The following is a 19,420-nucleotide window of genomic DNA, read 5'->3' on the forward strand; positions in this document are numbered from 1 at the left end:
AAGTCAATTTGTGGCAGTGTGATAATGACATTACCTTAAATGTTTTACGTTAGCTCTGTTGATAAAAGTACTAAAGTTGTTACATCTTGATTCATCACTTTCAAACTTCGCTATATAGACAGTGACTTTATTACCATTAAATACCCTAAACTTTGATTAATCAATAATACTTGCCGATTGCCAAATAGTTTAAAGTATAAACATATTCCGGGGTGAAAAAAACCCTGAAAATCATTTTTGAACTGCACTTCAGAAAGTACAATTTTAGAACGAGGACAATAGGTGAACATGAACAAAGCAAATAATTTAGTGAATGAAAAGTTTTTAAAGATGACTAAGTTTTCATTTTGACTTTGCATTGCCCATGTAACATGAATAAAGGCATTATAATATTGGCTGCCATCATATTTTCTGAACAGCAGATTGAGCTTTTTCAAAGAAACTTCAACTGAGACTGATTTGGTTACAAAGTTGATTCAGTGTATCAACACAGATCCTATATTCAGATAAAAATTAATGTTGAAATAGAATCATAGAATCCCTACAGTGCAGAAGGAGACAATTTGGCCCATTGGGTGTGCACTGACCTTTGAGAAGAGCCCTATCTAGGCCTATGCCTCCACCCCATCTCCGTACCCCGTCTTACCTTTTGGACACTAAGGGGCAATTTTAACATGGGCAATCCACTTAACCTGCACATCTTTGAACTGTGGAAGGAGACCAGAGCACCCGGAGGAAACCTACGCAAACACGGGGAGAATGTGCAAACTCCACACAGACAGTCACCCAAGACGGAGTTTAACCCAGTCCCTGGCGCTGTGCGGCAGCACTACTAGTCACTGTGCCACCGTGCCGCCCAAATCTCTTTAGAAACCTGGAGGCAGATCTTGAGGGTACCATAACTGTCAAATGAGTAAAAGTGAATTGGCAAACTGTTTTACATCTCTCCCAATTTTTATTTCCGTTATATTTTATTTCCATAATCTAGGTTGAAGTTAACATTTCTGGAGCGGGTTTGAAATCAAGACCTTTTAACTCAGGACATAGTGTGCTACCACTAAGTCAAGGCTGACTTCAATGACTGAACACACACCCAAACAGATCTGACATATCATGCTAAACATTGGAAATGCAAATCAAGTTAGACACTTCCTAAATGGGACGTACATTTTAAAAAAAAATCTATCGCTCAATTTCTGAAAAGTACACATTGCATTCAATGCTCCCTTACAAACTAAACCAGATAATGTTAACTTTAAGCAACAGTTCAGTTTCATACCTTTGGGTTATTGGTTAACATATTATACCAAAGGATTGAGGCCCAAGCATTTGGCATCTGACAGATGTTGGAGATGACCACAACTGGCAGTGAAGAGGTCTGTTAAAGAGTTTATATAGGTGGTTAATACTGCACGTAAAAACTTTGTCACAAACTCTGTAGATTTCAAAAAACACAGTATTTGGTTTCTTCAAAGGGGTACATAAGAGCATTATTTTCTGTTAAAAAAAAGTACACTTGCAAAACAAAAGTACGGATCTGTAATCTGGCCTCCCAAGTTTCCTCTTACACTGCCTAGAGTGATAGAAATAATAGCAATACATGTATCATATCCTATCTCAAAAGAATCATAATCAAGTACTGTACCTTGAGTGTTAGGTTTAACCCATCAACAGAAAATGTGTGTCAGACTGCTTGTTGTAATTTACAAAGTGAAGACTGCTTATGGCACAATCAAAAGTTGAAATATGTAAAATTATGCCAGAACATAATTTAGCAAGCAAAAAGGAATTACTTTAAAAACAAATGTGAGCTAGTAAATTAATCAAAATATAAGCAATAGGAAAGTTGGAATAAATTAACTAAAATTAGCAGATGGCGTAATATTACTGTAACACACCTCCAAATCAATTTTAAGTCCTTGATGATAAACTTCTGTCTCAAAGGTTATTAGATGCAGCTCTTCAGTGACAATAAGGGAGGCCTGAAACAAAACAATGGGAATTAATAAGTAAACAGTGATCCAGATTGAACAATTCTCTCTTTTCCCTTATGCCCAGCACTCGAAATTGTCAAAAAGGAAAAACCTTCCAGTAATACGACAAGCTTTTCCCTTATACCAATTGCTTCTGTTGCAACAATTAGTAAGCAATTAGAACATAGAACAGTACAGCACAGAACAGGCCCTTCGGCCCTCGATGTTGTGCCGAGCCATGATCACCCTACTCAAACCCACGTATCCACCCTATACCCGTAACCCAATAACCCCCCCCTTAACCTTACTTTTTAGGACACTACGGGCAATTTAGCATGGCCAATCCACCTAACCGGCACATCTTTGGACTGTGGGAGGAAACCGGAGCACCCGGAGGAAACCCACGCACACACGGGGAGGACGTGCAGACTCCGCACAGACAGTGACCCAGCCGGGAATCGAACCTGGGACCCTGGAGCTGTGAAGCATTTATGCTAACCACCATGCTACTGTGCTGCCTAATTGCTTGTTACAATGGGGACAATAACAATGACTCTTCTGGGAGAAACCTGGGAAGTAATTAGAGAAGCCTCAGGCAAAAAGTATGTAGCAAACAAATGATTTATATTTAAAAATATATATTTTTATTGAAATATTTTTATTTTATGACAGACTTCTCACACTCATACTCCGACTATACAATTGTATCTGCCCAGAGAAAAAAAAACAAACAAGAAAAAACACATGAGTAATACTAATAGTGAAAACATAATACAGAATTAACTATGGTAACATAAATAAATATTTTCTACCTTTTAACACGTTCTAGACGCTATGCGTCTAGAACTGTACACTTGTGCTATACATTTTGCCGGTGTGGTCTATATTAATGGATTGTGTCTGGCATGGTGACTTTATGGTTTATGGTAACAAAAAAGAAACCTTCCCCTTTACGGAGCGTAGTCCCAGTTTAGGGCGAGGGAGGAGCGCCATGGCACTCCACCTCCCCGCACCCACCCCCCAACCTTTTTACTCCCATATACCAGCTTGCTCCCTAGTATGGTGGCTCCTCCCTAGAAACGGATCTTTTTGTGCCCTGTCTTGGTCACCCCCATGTTGCCGTATAGTTGCCTCCTCACCCCCTTAGATCATATAATTCCACATAGTTCTTAATTGTCCCTCACTATTTCTTCATGAGTCTGTTCGTATGAACCTGTTCGCTTCCTCCGGTGTGTTGAAATAAATTTTTTTATTGTTGTACGTGATCCATAGTCTTGCCACGTACAACATCCAAATCGTACCTTACTTTTAAACAGTGCGGTTTTGACCCCATTAAATTCTGCCTCGCGCTTGGCCTGGTCAGCTCCATTGTCCTGAAACATGCAGATGGTGTGTCCTTCCTACTTACACCACCGTTTTCTCCTCGCCGACCTTAGAACCTGTTCCTTGTCCTGAAACTTGTTGAGTTTTACTATTATTGCCAGTGGTTGTTCCACTGATTTGCTATTTTGTTGGAGCGACCTGTGCACCCAGTCCACCTCTGGGGGTTTGGTGAAGCCCTCCTCCCCGACCAGTTTTCCGAGCATCCTCGAAACACATTCCGTCGGGTACCTGCCCTCTGGTTCGAAGGTTTTGTCGACGGGACCTTTTTCCTGGTCGTCTACCTTCCCCTTTAGCGCCTTTTGGGTTATCACCAACCTTGCCACCTGGCTTTGAGTGAGCCAATTTACTTGCCCTGGTCAGTGCCCGAATTCTCCAAGTCCTGCACCGTCGCCACTTGGACATCGCAGTCTCCGCTCCGCTATGTCCATTGCTCCCTTATGGGGGCCAGCATGATCGCAATTGTCTAATGAGGTTCTCTTTTACGAACTCTGTGTTTCTGGAGCTCCGCAGAGATAAACTCCATCAGTTGCTCCATTGACGATGGAGCTGGCTCTAACCACCCTGCTGGGTCTGACAAGCTTGTGACTGCCACCGGAGGTGATCATTTCCATTTCAAAGTATGCAAACCTGCTTAGCACCTATTCAATTGAACACAGGATACCCCGGACGCGATTCTCCGACCCCCACGCTGGGTGGCCGCCACGCCGCCCTGGCACCCGCACGCGATTCTCCCACCCCCGCCCCCCCCAAAACGGCGTGCCGCGTTTTACAACAGGCCGCTTGGAGAATCGCCGCTTGCCGTTTCGAACGGTCGAGCGGCGATTCTCCGGCCCGGTTGGGCCGAGCGGCCTGCCCAATACGACTGGTTCACGCCGGCGTCAACCACACCTGGTTGCTGCTGGCGTGAACAGCGCGCGAACTCTGCGTGTGCGGCCTGTGGGGGGAGAGGGAGGATCGAGCACCAGCGGGGTGCTCAGTGGGGGGCTGGCCCGCGATTGGTGCCCACCGATCGTCGGGCCGGCGTCTCTAAAAGACCCACTCTTTTCCCTCCGCCGCCCCGCAAGATCAATCCTCCATACCCGCGGGTAGGACGGCAACCGCGCATGCGCGATTGACGTCATTTAAGCACCGCCGGCCGCCTGGGGGTGGGAGAATAGGGGGCGAGGAGCGGCCACTGACGCCGGAGTGAAACACTCCGGTTTTCACTCAGGCGTTGGCACTTAGGGCGCGATTCTCCGTAACCACGATGGGTGGGAGGATAGCAGGTGGTCCGCTCCCGCACCTCCCACTATTCTCCCACCCCCCCCCCCCAAAATGGCGTGTCCGGTTTTGTGACACGCCGTTCGGAGAAACACGGGCCGCCGTTTTTCACGCCGATTCTCCGGCCCGGATGGGCCGAGCGGCCTGCCGTTTCCGACCTGTTCAGGACGGCGGCAACCACACCTGGTCACTGCCGTCGTGAACATGGCACGCCAGGCAAGTGTGGGGCCTGTGGGGGGCGGATCGGAGATTGTGCACCACGACCGTGCTTGGGAGGGGACGGGCCCGCGATCGGTGCCCACCGATCGTCGGGCCGGCGTCTCAAGGGGACACACTCTTTCCCCTCCGCCGCCCCGCAAGATCAAGCCGCCACGTCTCTAAAAGACCCACTCTTTTCCCTCCTCCCACGGCTGAGGGGAAAGAGTAGCCCAACCCGCGCATGCGCGGCTGACGTCATTAGGTGCTGCCGTGGCATTATTCTTGGCGCGCCGGGCCGTGAAGCCAGGGACAAGGCCCGGCGGCCGAGTTTACAGGTACGGCCCTCCTATCCCCCCGGGGAGGGGAGAATATGGGGCGGGAGAGGCTTCCGACACCGTCGTGAACCTCTCCGGGTTTCACGAGGCATCGGGCCTTGCGGAGAATTCCGCCCATAGTCTCCCGTTGGGAGAATCGCGCCCCCATTTATAAACAGTGGGCGCGATTCTCCGCTCCCCACGTCGGGTGGGAGCATCGCGAGAGGGCTGGGCGACTCACGACACGCCACCCTGGCACCCCCCGCGATTCTCCCACCACCCGTTCGGATGAATCGCCGCTCGCCGTTTTTCATTGGCCCGAATGGGCCAAGCGGCCTGACGTTCCCGACCGGTTCACGACGGTGGCAACCACACCTGGTCGCTGCCGTCGTGAACATGGGCGCCATATGCTCGTTTGTGACTTGTGGGGGGCCGAGAGAGGAGTGAGCACGACGGCCGTGCTCGGGAGGGGACTGGCCCGCGATCGGTGCCCACCGATCGTCGGGCCGGTGTCCCCAAGCGACGCATTCTTTCCCCTCTGCCGCTCCACAAGATCAAGCCGCCACGTCTTGCGAGGCAGCGGAGGGGAAGACAGCAACCGTGCATGCGCAGGTTGGAGCCGTCAGCCGCGCATGCACAGGTTGGAGCCGGCCAACCTGCGCATGCGTGGCTGACGTCACTTAGGCGCCGCCGTCGCGTCATTCTCAACGCTTGCGTCAAGGCCCGGCGACCAAGAGTTACGGAGCACCGCTCCCAGCCCCCGGGTGGGGGTGAATAAGGTGCGAGGAGCGGCCTCCGAGGCCGTCGTGAGACTCGGCCGAGTTCATGATGGCCTTCCCAATTCCGCGCGGAAGGGGAGAACTCCGCCCAGTGAACTCATATAATAGAAAACAGAAATACTAACACTTGATGCAAAAGGTAATTACATTGGTACAGAACGGGCATGGATGGTGTAAAAACATACAATTGCAAAGAATTGTACATTTTAAATCTGTACTTACATCGCTACTAGCTCTGCCTCCATTTGCACATCTCTGCTCTCTGAGTGTCTGGAGGAAGAAACATATTAATCAATAAACATAGGCCGCAATTCTCCAGCCGTTGGGATTCTCTGTTCCCGCTAGCAGGGCACCCTCATCCATTTCCCGGCAGCAAGGGCTAGCTTCAATGGGAAATCTTATTTGACAAGCGGAGGGAGTAGAGAATCCCGTCTCCAGCGAATGGCACGCCGCCGAGAAACACACGGCTGGGGACCGGAGAATTCATAGGCATTGCTTAGATAGCTTAAGATGATGTTATACTGGAATGTCTCATCGGAAACAAGAAAATCTTTCAGATTTTGAGAGTCCTGTTACATGGGAAAACTTAACTGTGCCAAATTATGGAGTTTGTAATGAAAAAGTGAGTTAATGATGATGTTATCTTGAAATAGATATGGGGCGTTATTCTCTGGTTGCCGAAATATAGTACGCTGCACACCGTATCCTGGAGAGCTGGAAAGAAGCCCAGACGTTGCCTGAGGCACACCCCTTAAATCTCCATCCCCGACTGACCGTGTTCCTGATGGTGGGGGTCTCTCATGGTATTACCTGTCGGGAACTGGCGTAGCGGCTGCGGACACAGTCCAGCGTCGCCAGTCGGGGGAAGAGCCGATCCGCAGGCGGGGGGACTTTGGCAAGGTCTGGGGGCACTGTTGGGGGGTGGTCCGGGGCTTGCGAGCCGGCCAAAGGGAGAGCACTATTTTGCAGGTCGGGTTCGCGCACGGCCGGCGCCATGTTGCACGGCTAAGCCGCTGCAGGGCACCGCCGTATGCACGGCCACGGATCCGCTAATTCTTTTGCGCCGAATCTTTGGTCGTAAAAGGCCACCGTTCACCTATGGCAGAAGGATGAAATTTTCAAACACACATGGGAGCGAATTTAATGCACATGATTAGGGTTTCACCCAGTGGCTGGAGAGCTGGAAAGAGTCCCAATTGCTTCCACTGGGAAAAGCTTGCCATACGAAGAGTCAGTCAGACACTTTAGGACCCCATTTTAGGATTTGGAACACCATTAATTGCCCATTTGAGGGCTTTACCAGCACTCAGACAGGAAGGCTGTCCACAAAACCTCCCGCTCCCATTGGACTTAAATCGGGTGGAGATGGGAAGGTGGCAGGATTTGCATCCCTTCCCAATCAAATAAATGCTCCCCAAGTCTCCAAACTCACTTTTAGAGGACATTAATTTCTGTTCTCAGATATTTTGCCAGCAATATGAACTAAGTTTTTAAACAGCGAGTGACCTGTCGTCATGGAGAACGCATTATTTACAAGTAAACATCTATATGAGTATTACGTAAACAGTTAGTAATATTTATTTTAGAACAGTTTCCCCCTACAATACTTACCAAATGCTTAAATTCTGCTGACAGACTTCCATTGTTCGACTCTTCCATATTCATAACTTTTGTATTAGTTCCCAATATGTTGAATTTCCGTGATCTAAGATATGATAAATCTGTAACTTACATTCCAGCTGGAATATTTCAGTACAACTAATTTTAATCCCGCATTTTAATAGGAGTTACTTTGTGACCAGCAACCTTACTCAGCCAATCTAAGAGTATAGTTGATGTACCCCGAAGCACACCAAAACTAGATATAGTTGCTTTGCCATCACAACAGCAGAAGAACTTTATATAGTACTTAATTTCTATGCATTTTCATTTTGCAACTTTTAAACGATCAAACTATTACTAAAACTTTTAAATACAAAACAACTGAATGAGAATACAAATGCTCTGCGTAAACAAACAAACTTCTCAATGCTGCAGGTTAAATGTAGCCATGTGTCTGTTATGGACTAACAACATGACAAGTACAATCCCAAGAGAAATACTCGATTTGCATCCTTGAGCCTGGGAATAAATAGTAAATAATTTCATGGAATAAATGCCTAATGTATTGCATTAAATTGCTCTTTCCACTACTTTAAAATAAAGCGTTAAGAAAACTCCAATATTACTGTATTCTTCCCAGAGGCAAATGTGTTGAAAATTTTAAATAGAATTTAGCTAGTGGTGCCTCAAAAAAAATTATAGGGCGGATTTACTGGCTGTTCAAGCCGGCGGGAAATTTAGTTCCCACATCGGCATACTGGTTTCCCAGCGGCGAGGGGTGCTGTCAACAGGAAATACTGTCGACAGCGGCAGGACCGGTAGATCCCACTGGTGGGCAGCCTCCCCTGCGGGGTGGTCAGTAAATCCTGCCAATAGTTTCTACAACTTCACAAGTGCATTTAGCTGGAATGGACTAAACCCGAGCCAACTAAATTATGGATCCTCTGAAAGACAACGTACATTTTGTTTGTTGACTCCAAGCTGAGTTGCATCAAAAAATATCTTCCGAAGTGGTCTAGCAACCCATGCAGTTCAGGGCAATTAGAGCTGGGCAATAAATACAGCCCTGCCAATCATCACTCATAGAAAACATTTAGAAACAATATATGCACATTCTCGACATAGCATTACCCTTGCTCAAAAAGATTTTCTGTCCAGGATATCCTTTTGCCTCTTTAAATTGGCTTGATTGACTTTTATTTGCTCAGAAGTCTATTTGGCAGATTTTTACTTTGGGTGTGGTTTAACTACAAAGAAATGGAGTCAGTTCTGGGCAGGAATTGAGGGGTCATTTCCGGCACGAGAACAGCACTTCTTTTTGGCCCCCGGTGGGGAATGCCCCACTGAGGCCACACCTACTTGCATATCCTGCACTGAGGAGCTCCACAGTGCAGGAAGTGATTGGGGCACCATTTGCCGATCTCTCAACCCCGCAACGTGACCTCTGGACCCGCCCCAAACTCACCTGTTGGGGGTGGGGAGTCCTCAAGCCTCCCCGCACCCTACCACATACCGGCAGGGCACCCTCAGGCCAATCCCTAGCAGGGTGAAATGTCAGCCTGGTTGTGTCACCTGGGCACTGTTAGGCTGGCATCACTAGGGTGCAGGTGGCACTGCCAAGGTGCAAGGCTGGCAGTAACATGGTGCCCAGGTGTCACCACCAGCGGTGCCAGTCTGGCCTGGGACCGACCATCCGGGGTCCTCCCATTGTCTAGGAGACCCCTAACCCGCCCTTGCCATTCCACTTGGTCCCCGTTTGTAGGGACCTGTACTAATTGGCGCTCAACGGGGCCCTCCTCGACAAGGCCGATTGATGCCAGGTGGCTGTCTGATCCAGTGTCAGCACGGCTAAGTGGGTTTTTAAATTCACTTAAACATGCAAGACTGGGTCCTGTCCATTGTGGGCATGATCCAGATTGCGACGTCTCGCGAGGCATTAAAGCTAGTGAGAATCGCAGGTCAGCCTCTTCCAGCAGCTTCAGTAAAAGGGGCAATTGCTAGTTTTGTGACACGTTGCTCTAGCTCACACCATCAATAAGGTTGTACGTGAGGGATGATGAAAACTAAAAACAGTGAACACAAACAAAAAAGCCCCAAAATAACATTTAGCTGCCAAGGAAGAGAGGATAAAACGGGGAACAAAACTCACCCCCTCAGTGCAGAACCTTCTCCAGAATCCCTGGAATAAAATTGAAAGAAAATACTAAGTGAATATTCTGCCTTGGTCCGTGGTAGGATGAACTCAGAAGTAAAATTAAAAAATAATTTGGATTAACATTTTTGAAAATAAATGATGTTTTTTGTAGTTTTATTTGATATTCTAAACTAACTGATTTTCCCCAGCTAAAAAAAATCCAAATAACTGTGAAATGGTCACTCCAATAATGTTCATTAAAGAGAGAATGTATCATAATGAGGCTCAAACTCCAAAGTGCAACTGGAATACCTGAGCAGTACGCCAGGTAGTCCGCTGTAACATTGGAACGGTAGTAGGCCATTCAACCCTTCAAGCATTTTCTGCCATTCATAGCTGATCTGACTTCAACTTTCTTTCTCCAAAACCTGATACAACATTGACTCAGCATCCACAGCTTTGTGGAGAAGAACATTCCAGATTTCTACCATCGTAAATTTGAAAAAGTGCAACTGGCTGTCACTCCCAATCAATGAAGTTAGTGGCGGGATTCTCCCAGCCCTGAGCCGGGCTAGAATCGCCGTGAAAGGGTCACGCCGCCCCGCGATTCTCCGCAGTGCGGTGAAATCCACATTTCACCTTCAACAACGCGGTGCGGAGAATGGGCGCCATTGGCGCCGGCGTGGTTGGGGCGGCGCCGGTCGTGGGCCACTCTACACGGCCGGCCCGCTGATTCTCCGGCCCAGATGAGCAGCCGTAGGAAGTCCCGCCGGCGCCGTTCTAACCAGCTCTGGGCCGGCGGGACCACGGCGTGTAAGGGTCGGGGACCTCCCATGTGCCCTGGCCCATGATCGCGACCCACCAATCAGCGGGCCGGCCTCTGTAGCTGGGGGCCTCCTTTCCTATGCGCCGGCCCCTGTAGCCCTGCGCCATGTTGCATCGGGGCCAGCGCATAGAAGGAGGCTGCTGCGCATATGCGTGTTGGCGCCGGCGCAACTGCGCATGTCCTCGCTGGCGCCGGCCCATATCCTGCGGCACACAGTCCGCACCGGGATCTGCAGCTGGAGCGGCACGAACCGCTCCAGCGCCGTGCTAGCCCCCTGTAAGAGCCAGAATTAGACGCGGGAGCGGCCAGTTCACGCCATCGTGAAATGCGATGGCATTTACAACGGCGTGGCCACTCTGCCGCGGGATTGGAGAATCCTGCCCCTAATTTTCAGTTTGTTTTCCCCTTGTTCTGGATTCTCTCAGTGATAGCTGTTTCTCTGTATTTACCCGATCAAATGCCTTATAACAAATCCCTTATAGCATTTTGAACATCACAATTAGATCACCCTATAACCAATGAAATAAAGTATAAAAGCCAAGTTTATGCAAACTATCCTCATAAATTAACTGTTTAAACCTTTTAACCTGTATTCGTCCAAGATCAAAACAGTCTTTCCGAGTGCTCCTGCTAAAATTGAATGCCGTAATCCAGATGGGCTTTGACCAAAGGTTTAGCTCACTGAGCTAAATCGCTGGCTTTTAAAGCAGACTAAGCAGACCAAGCAGGCAAGCAGCACGGTTCGATTCCCGTACCAGCCTCCCCGGACAGGCGCCGGAATGTGGCGACTAGGGGCTTTTCACAGTAACTTCATTGAAGCCTACTCGTGACAATAAGCAATTTTCATTTCATTTCAAAGCTCTGTACAAATGATATCTAATTACTGTCCTTTGTATTCCATCCTCCTTAAGATGAAGGCCAATGTTCTATTGGCCTTTTTAGGGCCAATGCATAAAAAAATACCCTGGAGACAGCAGAGCTACCGATTCTACTTTTCCTTCCAGTGTACATTTTAATATATAGGTGCCAATAGCTGTTTTATGTAATGCTTATTAGGAAACCCAATCCAAAACCTCAGCATATTCTACGTTAATAAGCTACCCTCACATTATTAGGAAAGATTGACTCATTTATTTGTAGGTGTTACTGAGACTGTCTTGTTGGTCCTAAAAAGTTGCATGTTCCAAGGTCTTTTGGTGTATGAAACAGGAAAAGCATAATTTCACTATTATACCTGTCATTGTGTCAGACTTAGGGGACACTTAAAGGCAAGTGCACATTACTATAAAATATTTACACACCATATTAACCAATATGAAGATTTATATATATATATAAATGAAATGCCTCCACAGTTAACACACAAATATAATTAGCAGTATGAAAGTTCATTTGTACTCACTTGTCAATGGCAACCTTGATTTTAAGCTGGTAATTCAACTCAGGAAATTTAACCAGCAACCTGTGAACAGAGTGTGCAGTAGATTTGATAAGTGTGATAATTACTACAAATTGAAGCATAAATGTCATTATTTTGTATTGCCTAAGTAATGTATGCAAACAATCTTCAGGAACTGTGGCCCATATGCACAAACGTTTTCAGATAACTATCAAAATGCATATAGTTAACACCAGGATACTACTTAATGCTATAACAGTTTATTCACAGTTGGGAAATTACCTCATTGTAGGGCCAAATTGAGTGAGGTTTCCTCAATCTTCACTTACAAGATGATCATAAAATAGTCACTCTGCCACTTTCACTTCAATGCAAAGTGGTTTCAGTTGCATAATAAGGTACATTTTTATGTCAGAATCTGTTGAGGCCCTGAGCACACTACAAACAAGCAACGTGAAACCTCTTCTCGAGAGGATTTCACTTACTTGGGGTTTACACACCAATTGTGGGCAACCTCAGCCTCACGTGAAATCCACATTTCACCTTTAACAATGCAGCAATGAAGCATCAACTTAGATTATGTCGGAGAGTCCTGTAGTGGAGTTTGAACTCTCAACTTTCAGAAAATGAGACTTAGTCAAGGTGACATTTTAATTGTAGGCATGGAACCTACAATTTTCATCAATGAATATCACGTGGTGGTGAAGGCAAATATATAAAGTCACTGAAACATTACAACACTCAGCAATGATTACTTTAAATACTAATGGGAAAGAGGTGTTCTTTTTAAACAAATACGAATCAGAATCAGTCAAAGTATCAGAACTGATATCTAAAATGTTACTCAATGCTTTTGTTATAGAATGCCACCATGATATGCTCTCAATAAGTATTTTTCTACCCACCTCACTTTTGTTGTGAACTGCACACCTGTTTTGATCACTAAGGGACGGTCTGGATGCATTGGCATGCATGGTTGTCTCTCCACAACGAAGGCACTGAGAAGAGAAACAGATTACATCAATCTACAACGATACAATACTGGGCAACTGGCATTCAATTAACTACATTTAATGGTAGTCTGGTGGGACTGTGTTAGTATATTACCTAATGGGCCTTGTTTGAATTACAGCTTGGATGGTGGAGTAGTTAATCATTACCCCCATTTTCTAGTTGATCTTTTTTAGATATGTTAACAGCAACAAGTGGTACTAAAGTAAGAACTATAACCATCTGAGTTGGGATCAACATCTTGCACTTTCCTTTCTATGAAATAGATTTGCACTCACCTCAGGACAAATAGGGTTCAAGTTTTCTTTCAGACAGTTGCAAAACAAATTTTGGCTTTCTAAATTCAGCTTCTAGTGAATTCATGACTGTTGCACAAAACACCAAAAACGTGGCTCAAAACGCGATACAAAGGATGCAGTTATAACACTGGGGATTAGTAATCACCTCAGTTTAATTCTCTTGTTGCTTCCATGCAATGTATACAAACTATTTATTATAAACAGCTTGGTGATAAGACATGGAAATGTCCAGGCTCATCAAATTGTTTTCTCAGTCTGAGCTCGAGATCATAAAATGAAGCAGAAGATTAGGTGAATAAGAAACTCTGAAATAAATCCATTTGCTAAACTACAGAAGTTATACATACAAAGCATATATTTAAATGATAGAGTGGCAAATTGTGTCATTACATTGTCTATGGCTGGGATTCTCCAGTCCTGCAGCAGTGAAAGGAGTTTTGGCTGACCGCCAAACTCTCCGTTCTTGCTGGTAGCGGGGCGAACTCTGAACGTAGAATCCTGGCCTCTATCTCAGTTCTCGTTTTTCACAATTATATTATTTTATATATACTAACTCATGATGCATTCCCACAAGGTTTAGGGTAGTATTTCAATGCACAGCAAACAGCTGTGAAGGATCTAAAGGAAGAGTAACACAAGATTGAAGTACCTTTTAATTAAGCTCCTAAATAATTCAACAATCCTTTCTTCCAGCACTGGTCTGTGGTGAACAATAGGATCACCTTTGTACGAAACCTTTTGCTGTAGTTCTTCCAGTTTCTTAATCTGCTGACGTGTTTGGAGCTGAGACTCAGCCAAAGATGTAATCCTGATAATGGGCAAAATAGAACATACATTGTGCCATGTGGGTATTTGATTTGTAATGATAGTTCCCAATAAAACATATCAAATATTTATGCATATATTCCATAAATGAGAATATTAAAAAGAAACTCAGTTATCAACATATTTCATACCAGTTTTCAAGACGGTCAAGGCAGATATTGGGTGGACCTCCGATACATGCTATTTGTTGCCGCCTTTTCCAGTCAGCCAATTCTTCGTCGGTCAATGTCTTCTGCACAAACTCCATCGTAGACAGCAGGGCAGCTAGGTCAGTGACTATTTGCTTTTATAAAGGAAGATTTTATGACAAGAATAAATATTACTGTGAAAAATTTGAACTGATAACCAACTTTACAATAAGCAAAATAAATGATTCCGGAACAAGCGTAATTGTTTATAAGATTTTACCCTCCTCATTTGATCCAGCGCTGTCAACATCTGTTCCAGTTGTGCCATCTTCTGTCTTGTTGCTGCTTGTGAATTCCCATTCAAATCTTGCACATCTGTTAACATTTAGAACAGAACGCTGTGTTCAAGAGATGTGAGAGTGCACTACAATTTCAATTAATTCAGTTCCAGACACAACTCCATTATTCATTTACTTCATACTATTACTGCTGCTTCATTTTAAACTAGTTATCAGAACCACTCACCTCCTTGGCTTTTCAAGGTCTTGTAGTTAAAATCAAAATCATCCTGTAGGTTTTCCAGTACTTTTATTTTGTGTTCAAGATCCTATAAAACCAACATACTTATGCATTTTATTTGCCAAGACATGGTTAATTGCAAACCTCATTTAAAACAAAACTAATTTTAATGTACATGATCTCTGAACAGCGCAGATTAAATTTATTTAAATGTAACTTCAAATTTAATGATATTGCTCAAAGTGAAAGCTAGATTGTGCTTCACACGCACTGAATTCTAAAGAGGAAAGCAACACCAAGGGAGTATCAGGTGCTTAAATTAAAAATCAATTTTAAGATCTTGGAACCTCTATTCCAGTGGCAAACAGTGGAACACGAGTAACGCAGTAGAACAGATTGCTGGGACTTGCAGCATATTTCTGTTCCTATATTCCGAAGCTTCGTTGAGGATTCGAACAGTGCAAACTTATTTTGTTACATGGTGCACGACCTAGCAGGCTTGGTCATTGTGGGTGCAAATCCCATTGTGGGCGCTAAATCTCGCGAAAGAGACAAAATGGAATTTTCACTGGTAAGATCACAATTTGAGATCTTCTCCCACACCATCCCTTGGGTGAGAATCTGGGGCGGGATTCTCCGACCCCCCGTCGGGTCGGAGAATCGCCGGGGCCGGCGTCAATCCCGCACGCCGCTGTGTCACGAAGTCTCCAGCACCAGAGATTCGGCTGGGGCGGAAATCGCGCCGCGCCTGTCGGCGCCCCCCCCCCACCCCGGCGATTCTCCGGCCCGCGATGGACCGAAGTCCCGATGCTGTCATGCCGGTCCCGCCGGCAGGGATCAAACCACCGACCTTAGCGGCGGGACCAGGCGGTGCGGGCGGGCTCCGGGGTCCTTAGGGGGTCGCGGGGAGATCTGGCCCCAGGGGGTGCCCCACGGTGGCCTGGCCTGCGATCGGGGCTCACCTGTGGGGGTACTTTTTTCCTTCCGCCCTCGCCATAGTTGTCACGATGGCGGAGGTGGAAGTGACCCCCTCACCTGCGGGGGGATGACGTCAACAGCCAAAGGCCGTTCCCGCTAGCCGGCGGGGCGCCAACCGCGTATCATCCTCCTACCCCCCAGTGGCGAGACCTCACGCCGACATGTTTACAAAAGCGAAAACCAGTTATGATGAGCACACCGAGGGTACATGGAGGCCTTGGCTGTTCAGGGATCAGACTGTTGTGGAACGGGGGGGGGGGGGGGGGGGGGGGGGGGGGGGGGGGGGGGCTGACTTATATGTTACTTTCGGATTGGGGGTGCCTTTTCAGAATCCTACCTTTGCTGGCGAGCTTAGCCCCCCCTCCCCAAGCTGGCTGTGTGATTCTGGCCAGCATCTTGAAATTGCAGAATGCTGCTTAATCAGGTGAGAAAAGGCATCTGTGAAGCAGGTGAGTTTCACACAGCTTTACTCGCCCGATCAAGCATTCTGTGCAATTTGGGGAAAATTCCGCCCATGGTTTATTCCAAATAATCAATAAGCAGTTGTTCACATCTTGCATAACAATTCACTGTGCAAATGTGTATAATACTCAGGCTTTAGAATGATCAGATTTTAATCTTTCTAAAAAAAAATGTACTACTCTTCAGTGGCAAGGATTGTTATTGACACCATCTAATGCCAAAACAGTAACGTTGGTTTAAAAATGTCTATGCTGAGCAATGCCTGACCTGCAACATGGTAAATTATGATTTTTTGGTTGACTATTCTTCATCTTTTCAGACCCTACACTTCTAAATAGCAGTTGTGATACTCCAGTTTTTTTGGCTTTGTAGTTATACAATTTCACATTTGCCACTGCAACAGTTCAAATCAATGCAAGAAATTAAATTTGTGTTTTTTTCTGTTCCTCAAATGTACTCACCTGCACTCTCTTTCGCACATCCTGCAGATTATGTTCAAGAATCTGCTGTTTCTCTGTTACTACAGAACTGTGATGTGGTGACTGCCCAGCTTGCTGAAAAGATAAGAAAAGATATTAAATAATTAATTTGAGCTATGAAAAGTAGGAATACCAAATTTACAATACATCCATTTCAGCAATAGATTAAGATAAACATATCTGAAATAACTTCAATAAAGTACTGGATAATAGTCAAAAAAAACTAAGAAGGAAATGGGATTAGTTTTGTTTAAGAGGCAATGGGCCCGATATAACCAAATGGGAACATAATCCCATAGCCAGCACGTTTAGCTGCGTGTTTTCCAGCGCACGCAGCACCGAGAAACAACCCACTATCTAAACCCCATCCGGTTAGATATAGGGCCTCAGTAGAGAACACACGCCGAGGCCGCACTCAGTCCCATTTTCTGCATTGAGGAGGTCCGCTCACTGGAAGATCAGGAAGCCATTTTTAAATGGCGTCCCAATCTTTCGAGCTCTTGACACGACCCATGAACTCCCCCAAGCCCCAACTCATTATAAGGGGGTCCTGGGACTCCTCCCCACCCACGCAGTGCATCCCATCCGGACTGATCACCACCACATGAAAAATGCCAGTGTGGCACCGTGGCAGTGTCAACCTGGCACGCTGGCAGTGCCCCTGCCAGCTACCTGTGCCACTTGGGCACCTTGGCTGTACCAGGCAGGCACCCAGGTGGTTCTGCCAGTGTGCCGTTCTGACTGGTCCCCGTTTGAGGGGAGAACAGCACTGAATGGTGGTCGCCTGAGGTCACCAAGGCAAAGGGGATAGATCCCAACACCTTAGTTACCTCAGGGAACTGTATATTAGTGTGAGACTAGCTGTCTTGCTCTAATATGCAGATTTGCCAAGAAGTGATCCCGTTTCACATCGCAACAACTCACGAGATCGTATTAGATCTTGTGACGCGTAGCGAGCTGGATAGAACCTGGGAACGTGGTCTCCCAGCATTTATTGGCCACGATGCACTGCAGCTTGCCACTTTCTGGGCACAGCGTGGCCGGTAGATCGCGCCCAATTTGTTATGGTCAGGAATACACTACTTGAAAAGGTGGAGGATGTAACTGCAATATTATCTTTCAAAAGCACGATGAATATATCATATTTTTCAATATTTTCCCAATATCACGTGGTATACTGTGAAACAGGTTTGTGTGTGTGCATGTGCATGTGTGTGGGTGTGAGTAATGTAATTGAACTGAAGGCAGTTAGACTGAAAGTTTAAAAACATCATAAACAGGTTAAGTGTGAAAATAAGCTCTTGGCTGGGGGTGGGGGTGGGGGGCTGCCATTCCGTAGGGCAGGGACTCACTTTAGGTATCTGGGGGTGCAGGTTGCCTGGGAGTGGGGGGGGCTTTACAGGTACAACATCTCTAGTTTGGTGGGGAGAGTGAAAGCTGATCTGGCGAGGTGGGATGGTCTCCCTCTGTCACTGGCGGGTCGGGTACAGGCGGTTAAAATTAATCTGTTGCCGCGATTTCTGTTTATTTTTCAATGCCTGACGATTTTCCTGCCAAAGGCGTTTTTCAGAGAGATTGAGGGAAGGATTACCTCATTCATATGGGTTGGGAAGGTGGCCAGAGTGAGAAAGGTGCTGCTACAGAGGGGAAGGCAGGCAGGAAGTTTGGGTCTTCCGAACCTGATGTATTACTACTGGGCGGCGAATGTGGAGAAGGTGCGGAGCTGGGTCAGAGAGGTTGATTCCCAGTGGGTCAGAATGGAGGAGAGTTTGTGCAGGAGGTCGGGACTGAAAGCACTGGCAACAGCGCCGCTCCCGATAGCCCCGGGGAAATACTCAGGGAGTCCAGTGATAATAGCTTCATTGAGAATTTGGAGGCAGTTTCGCCAACACTTCGGGTAGGGGGCAAGGTCAAGAGAAATGTCGATTCGGGGGAACCACAAATTTGAGCCAGGGAGATGGGACGGAAATTTTCAGAAATGGGAGGAGAAGGGGATTAAGACGCTAAGAGATTTGTTTCTTAGGGGTCGGTTTTCAGGACTGAATGGAGCCGGAAGCGAGGAGAGAGAATGCTTCCATCTCGTGTGCGAGGTTGGGGCTGATACAGCTGAAGGTGGTATACACAGCACACCTCACGAGGGCAAGGATGAGCTGATTCTTTGAAGGAGTAGAAGATGTATGTGAGCATTGCGGGACTAGGCCCAGCTAATCACGTTAATATGTTTTGGTCCTGTCCAAAGCTAGAGGATTACTGGAAGGAGGTTTTTAGGGTAATTTCCAAGGTAGTGCACGTGAAACTGAACCCGGGTCCCCAGGAGGCCATATTCGGGGTGTTGGACCAGCCAGTGAACATGCAGGCTAATGTTTGGGGGTTGGTGGGAAGATGGGATTGTTGTTATTGATATGGGGATTGATATACTTGTTAATGATTATTGTTTATCGTTGGTGGGTGTAAATTTGGGAGAAAATGTGAAAAAGGAGGAGAATAAAAAATATTTTAAAATAAAGTGTGAAAATAAGTATTTTGAAGTGGAGATCAGCAGGTCCAAGATAGAATTCAAGTGAGCAACATTAATAGAGGTTTACATTAGGAAGATAAGGTGGGGGATGACTTGAAGCTTAACTAATATATTTCAAAAGAAAAATTCCAATTGGCAAAGATTGTAAATGAATAAATCAAAGTATCAACTTTAGTTTTACCTCACAGTAGTAGCTATAAAATATCATGAAAGATTTGGATATTTTGGGAAAGGAATGCAAGAACAATGGATTTAAAGATGAAAGGGGAAAAATATTTAAAGAGAGGTTGAAGGCTGTATATGTAGGTGTGGCCATGTTATCCTGAAGAGCAT

General features: G+C 46.1%; 1 protein-coding gene across 2 annotated transcripts in view; it reads right to left on the reverse strand.

Annotated features, from left to right (window-relative positions):
* stat3 (signal transducer and activator of transcription 3 (acute-phase response factor)) overlaps window positions 1-19,420 on the reverse strand; it is a 73,281-nt gene that overhangs the window by 14,846 nt on the left and 39,015 nt on the right. For both annotated transcript variants that reach the window (XM_038778408.1, XM_038778409.1), the window contains 12 exons: window positions 16,552-16,644; window positions 14,657-14,738; window positions 14,412-14,506; window positions 14,135-14,286; window positions 13,828-13,986; window positions 12,774-12,866; window positions 11,872-11,931; window positions 9,659-9,688; window positions 7,519-7,612; window positions 6,130-6,177; window positions 1,899-1,982; window positions 1,280-1,378 (listed from right to left, as the gene is read on the reverse strand). In XM_038778408.1, the coding sequence (XP_038634336.1) occupies window positions 1,280-1,378; window positions 1,899-1,982; window positions 6,130-6,177; window positions 7,519-7,612; window positions 9,659-9,688; window positions 11,872-11,931; window positions 12,774-12,866; window positions 13,828-13,986; window positions 14,135-14,286; window positions 14,412-14,506; window positions 14,657-14,738; window positions 16,552-16,644 (1,089 nt within the window). The remainder of the gene's footprint in view (window positions 1-1,279; window positions 1,379-1,898; window positions 1,983-6,129; window positions 6,178-7,518; window positions 7,613-9,658; window positions 9,689-11,871; window positions 11,932-12,773; window positions 12,867-13,827; window positions 13,987-14,134; window positions 14,287-14,411; window positions 14,507-14,656; window positions 14,739-16,551; window positions 16,645-19,420) is intronic.

This window comes from Scyliorhinus canicula, chromosome 19 (assembly GCF_902713615.1).
Source record: "Scyliorhinus canicula chromosome 19, sScyCan1.1, whole genome shotgun sequence".
Classification (NCBI taxonomy): Eukaryota; Metazoa; Chordata; class Chondrichthyes; order Carcharhiniformes; family Scyliorhinidae; genus Scyliorhinus; species Scyliorhinus canicula.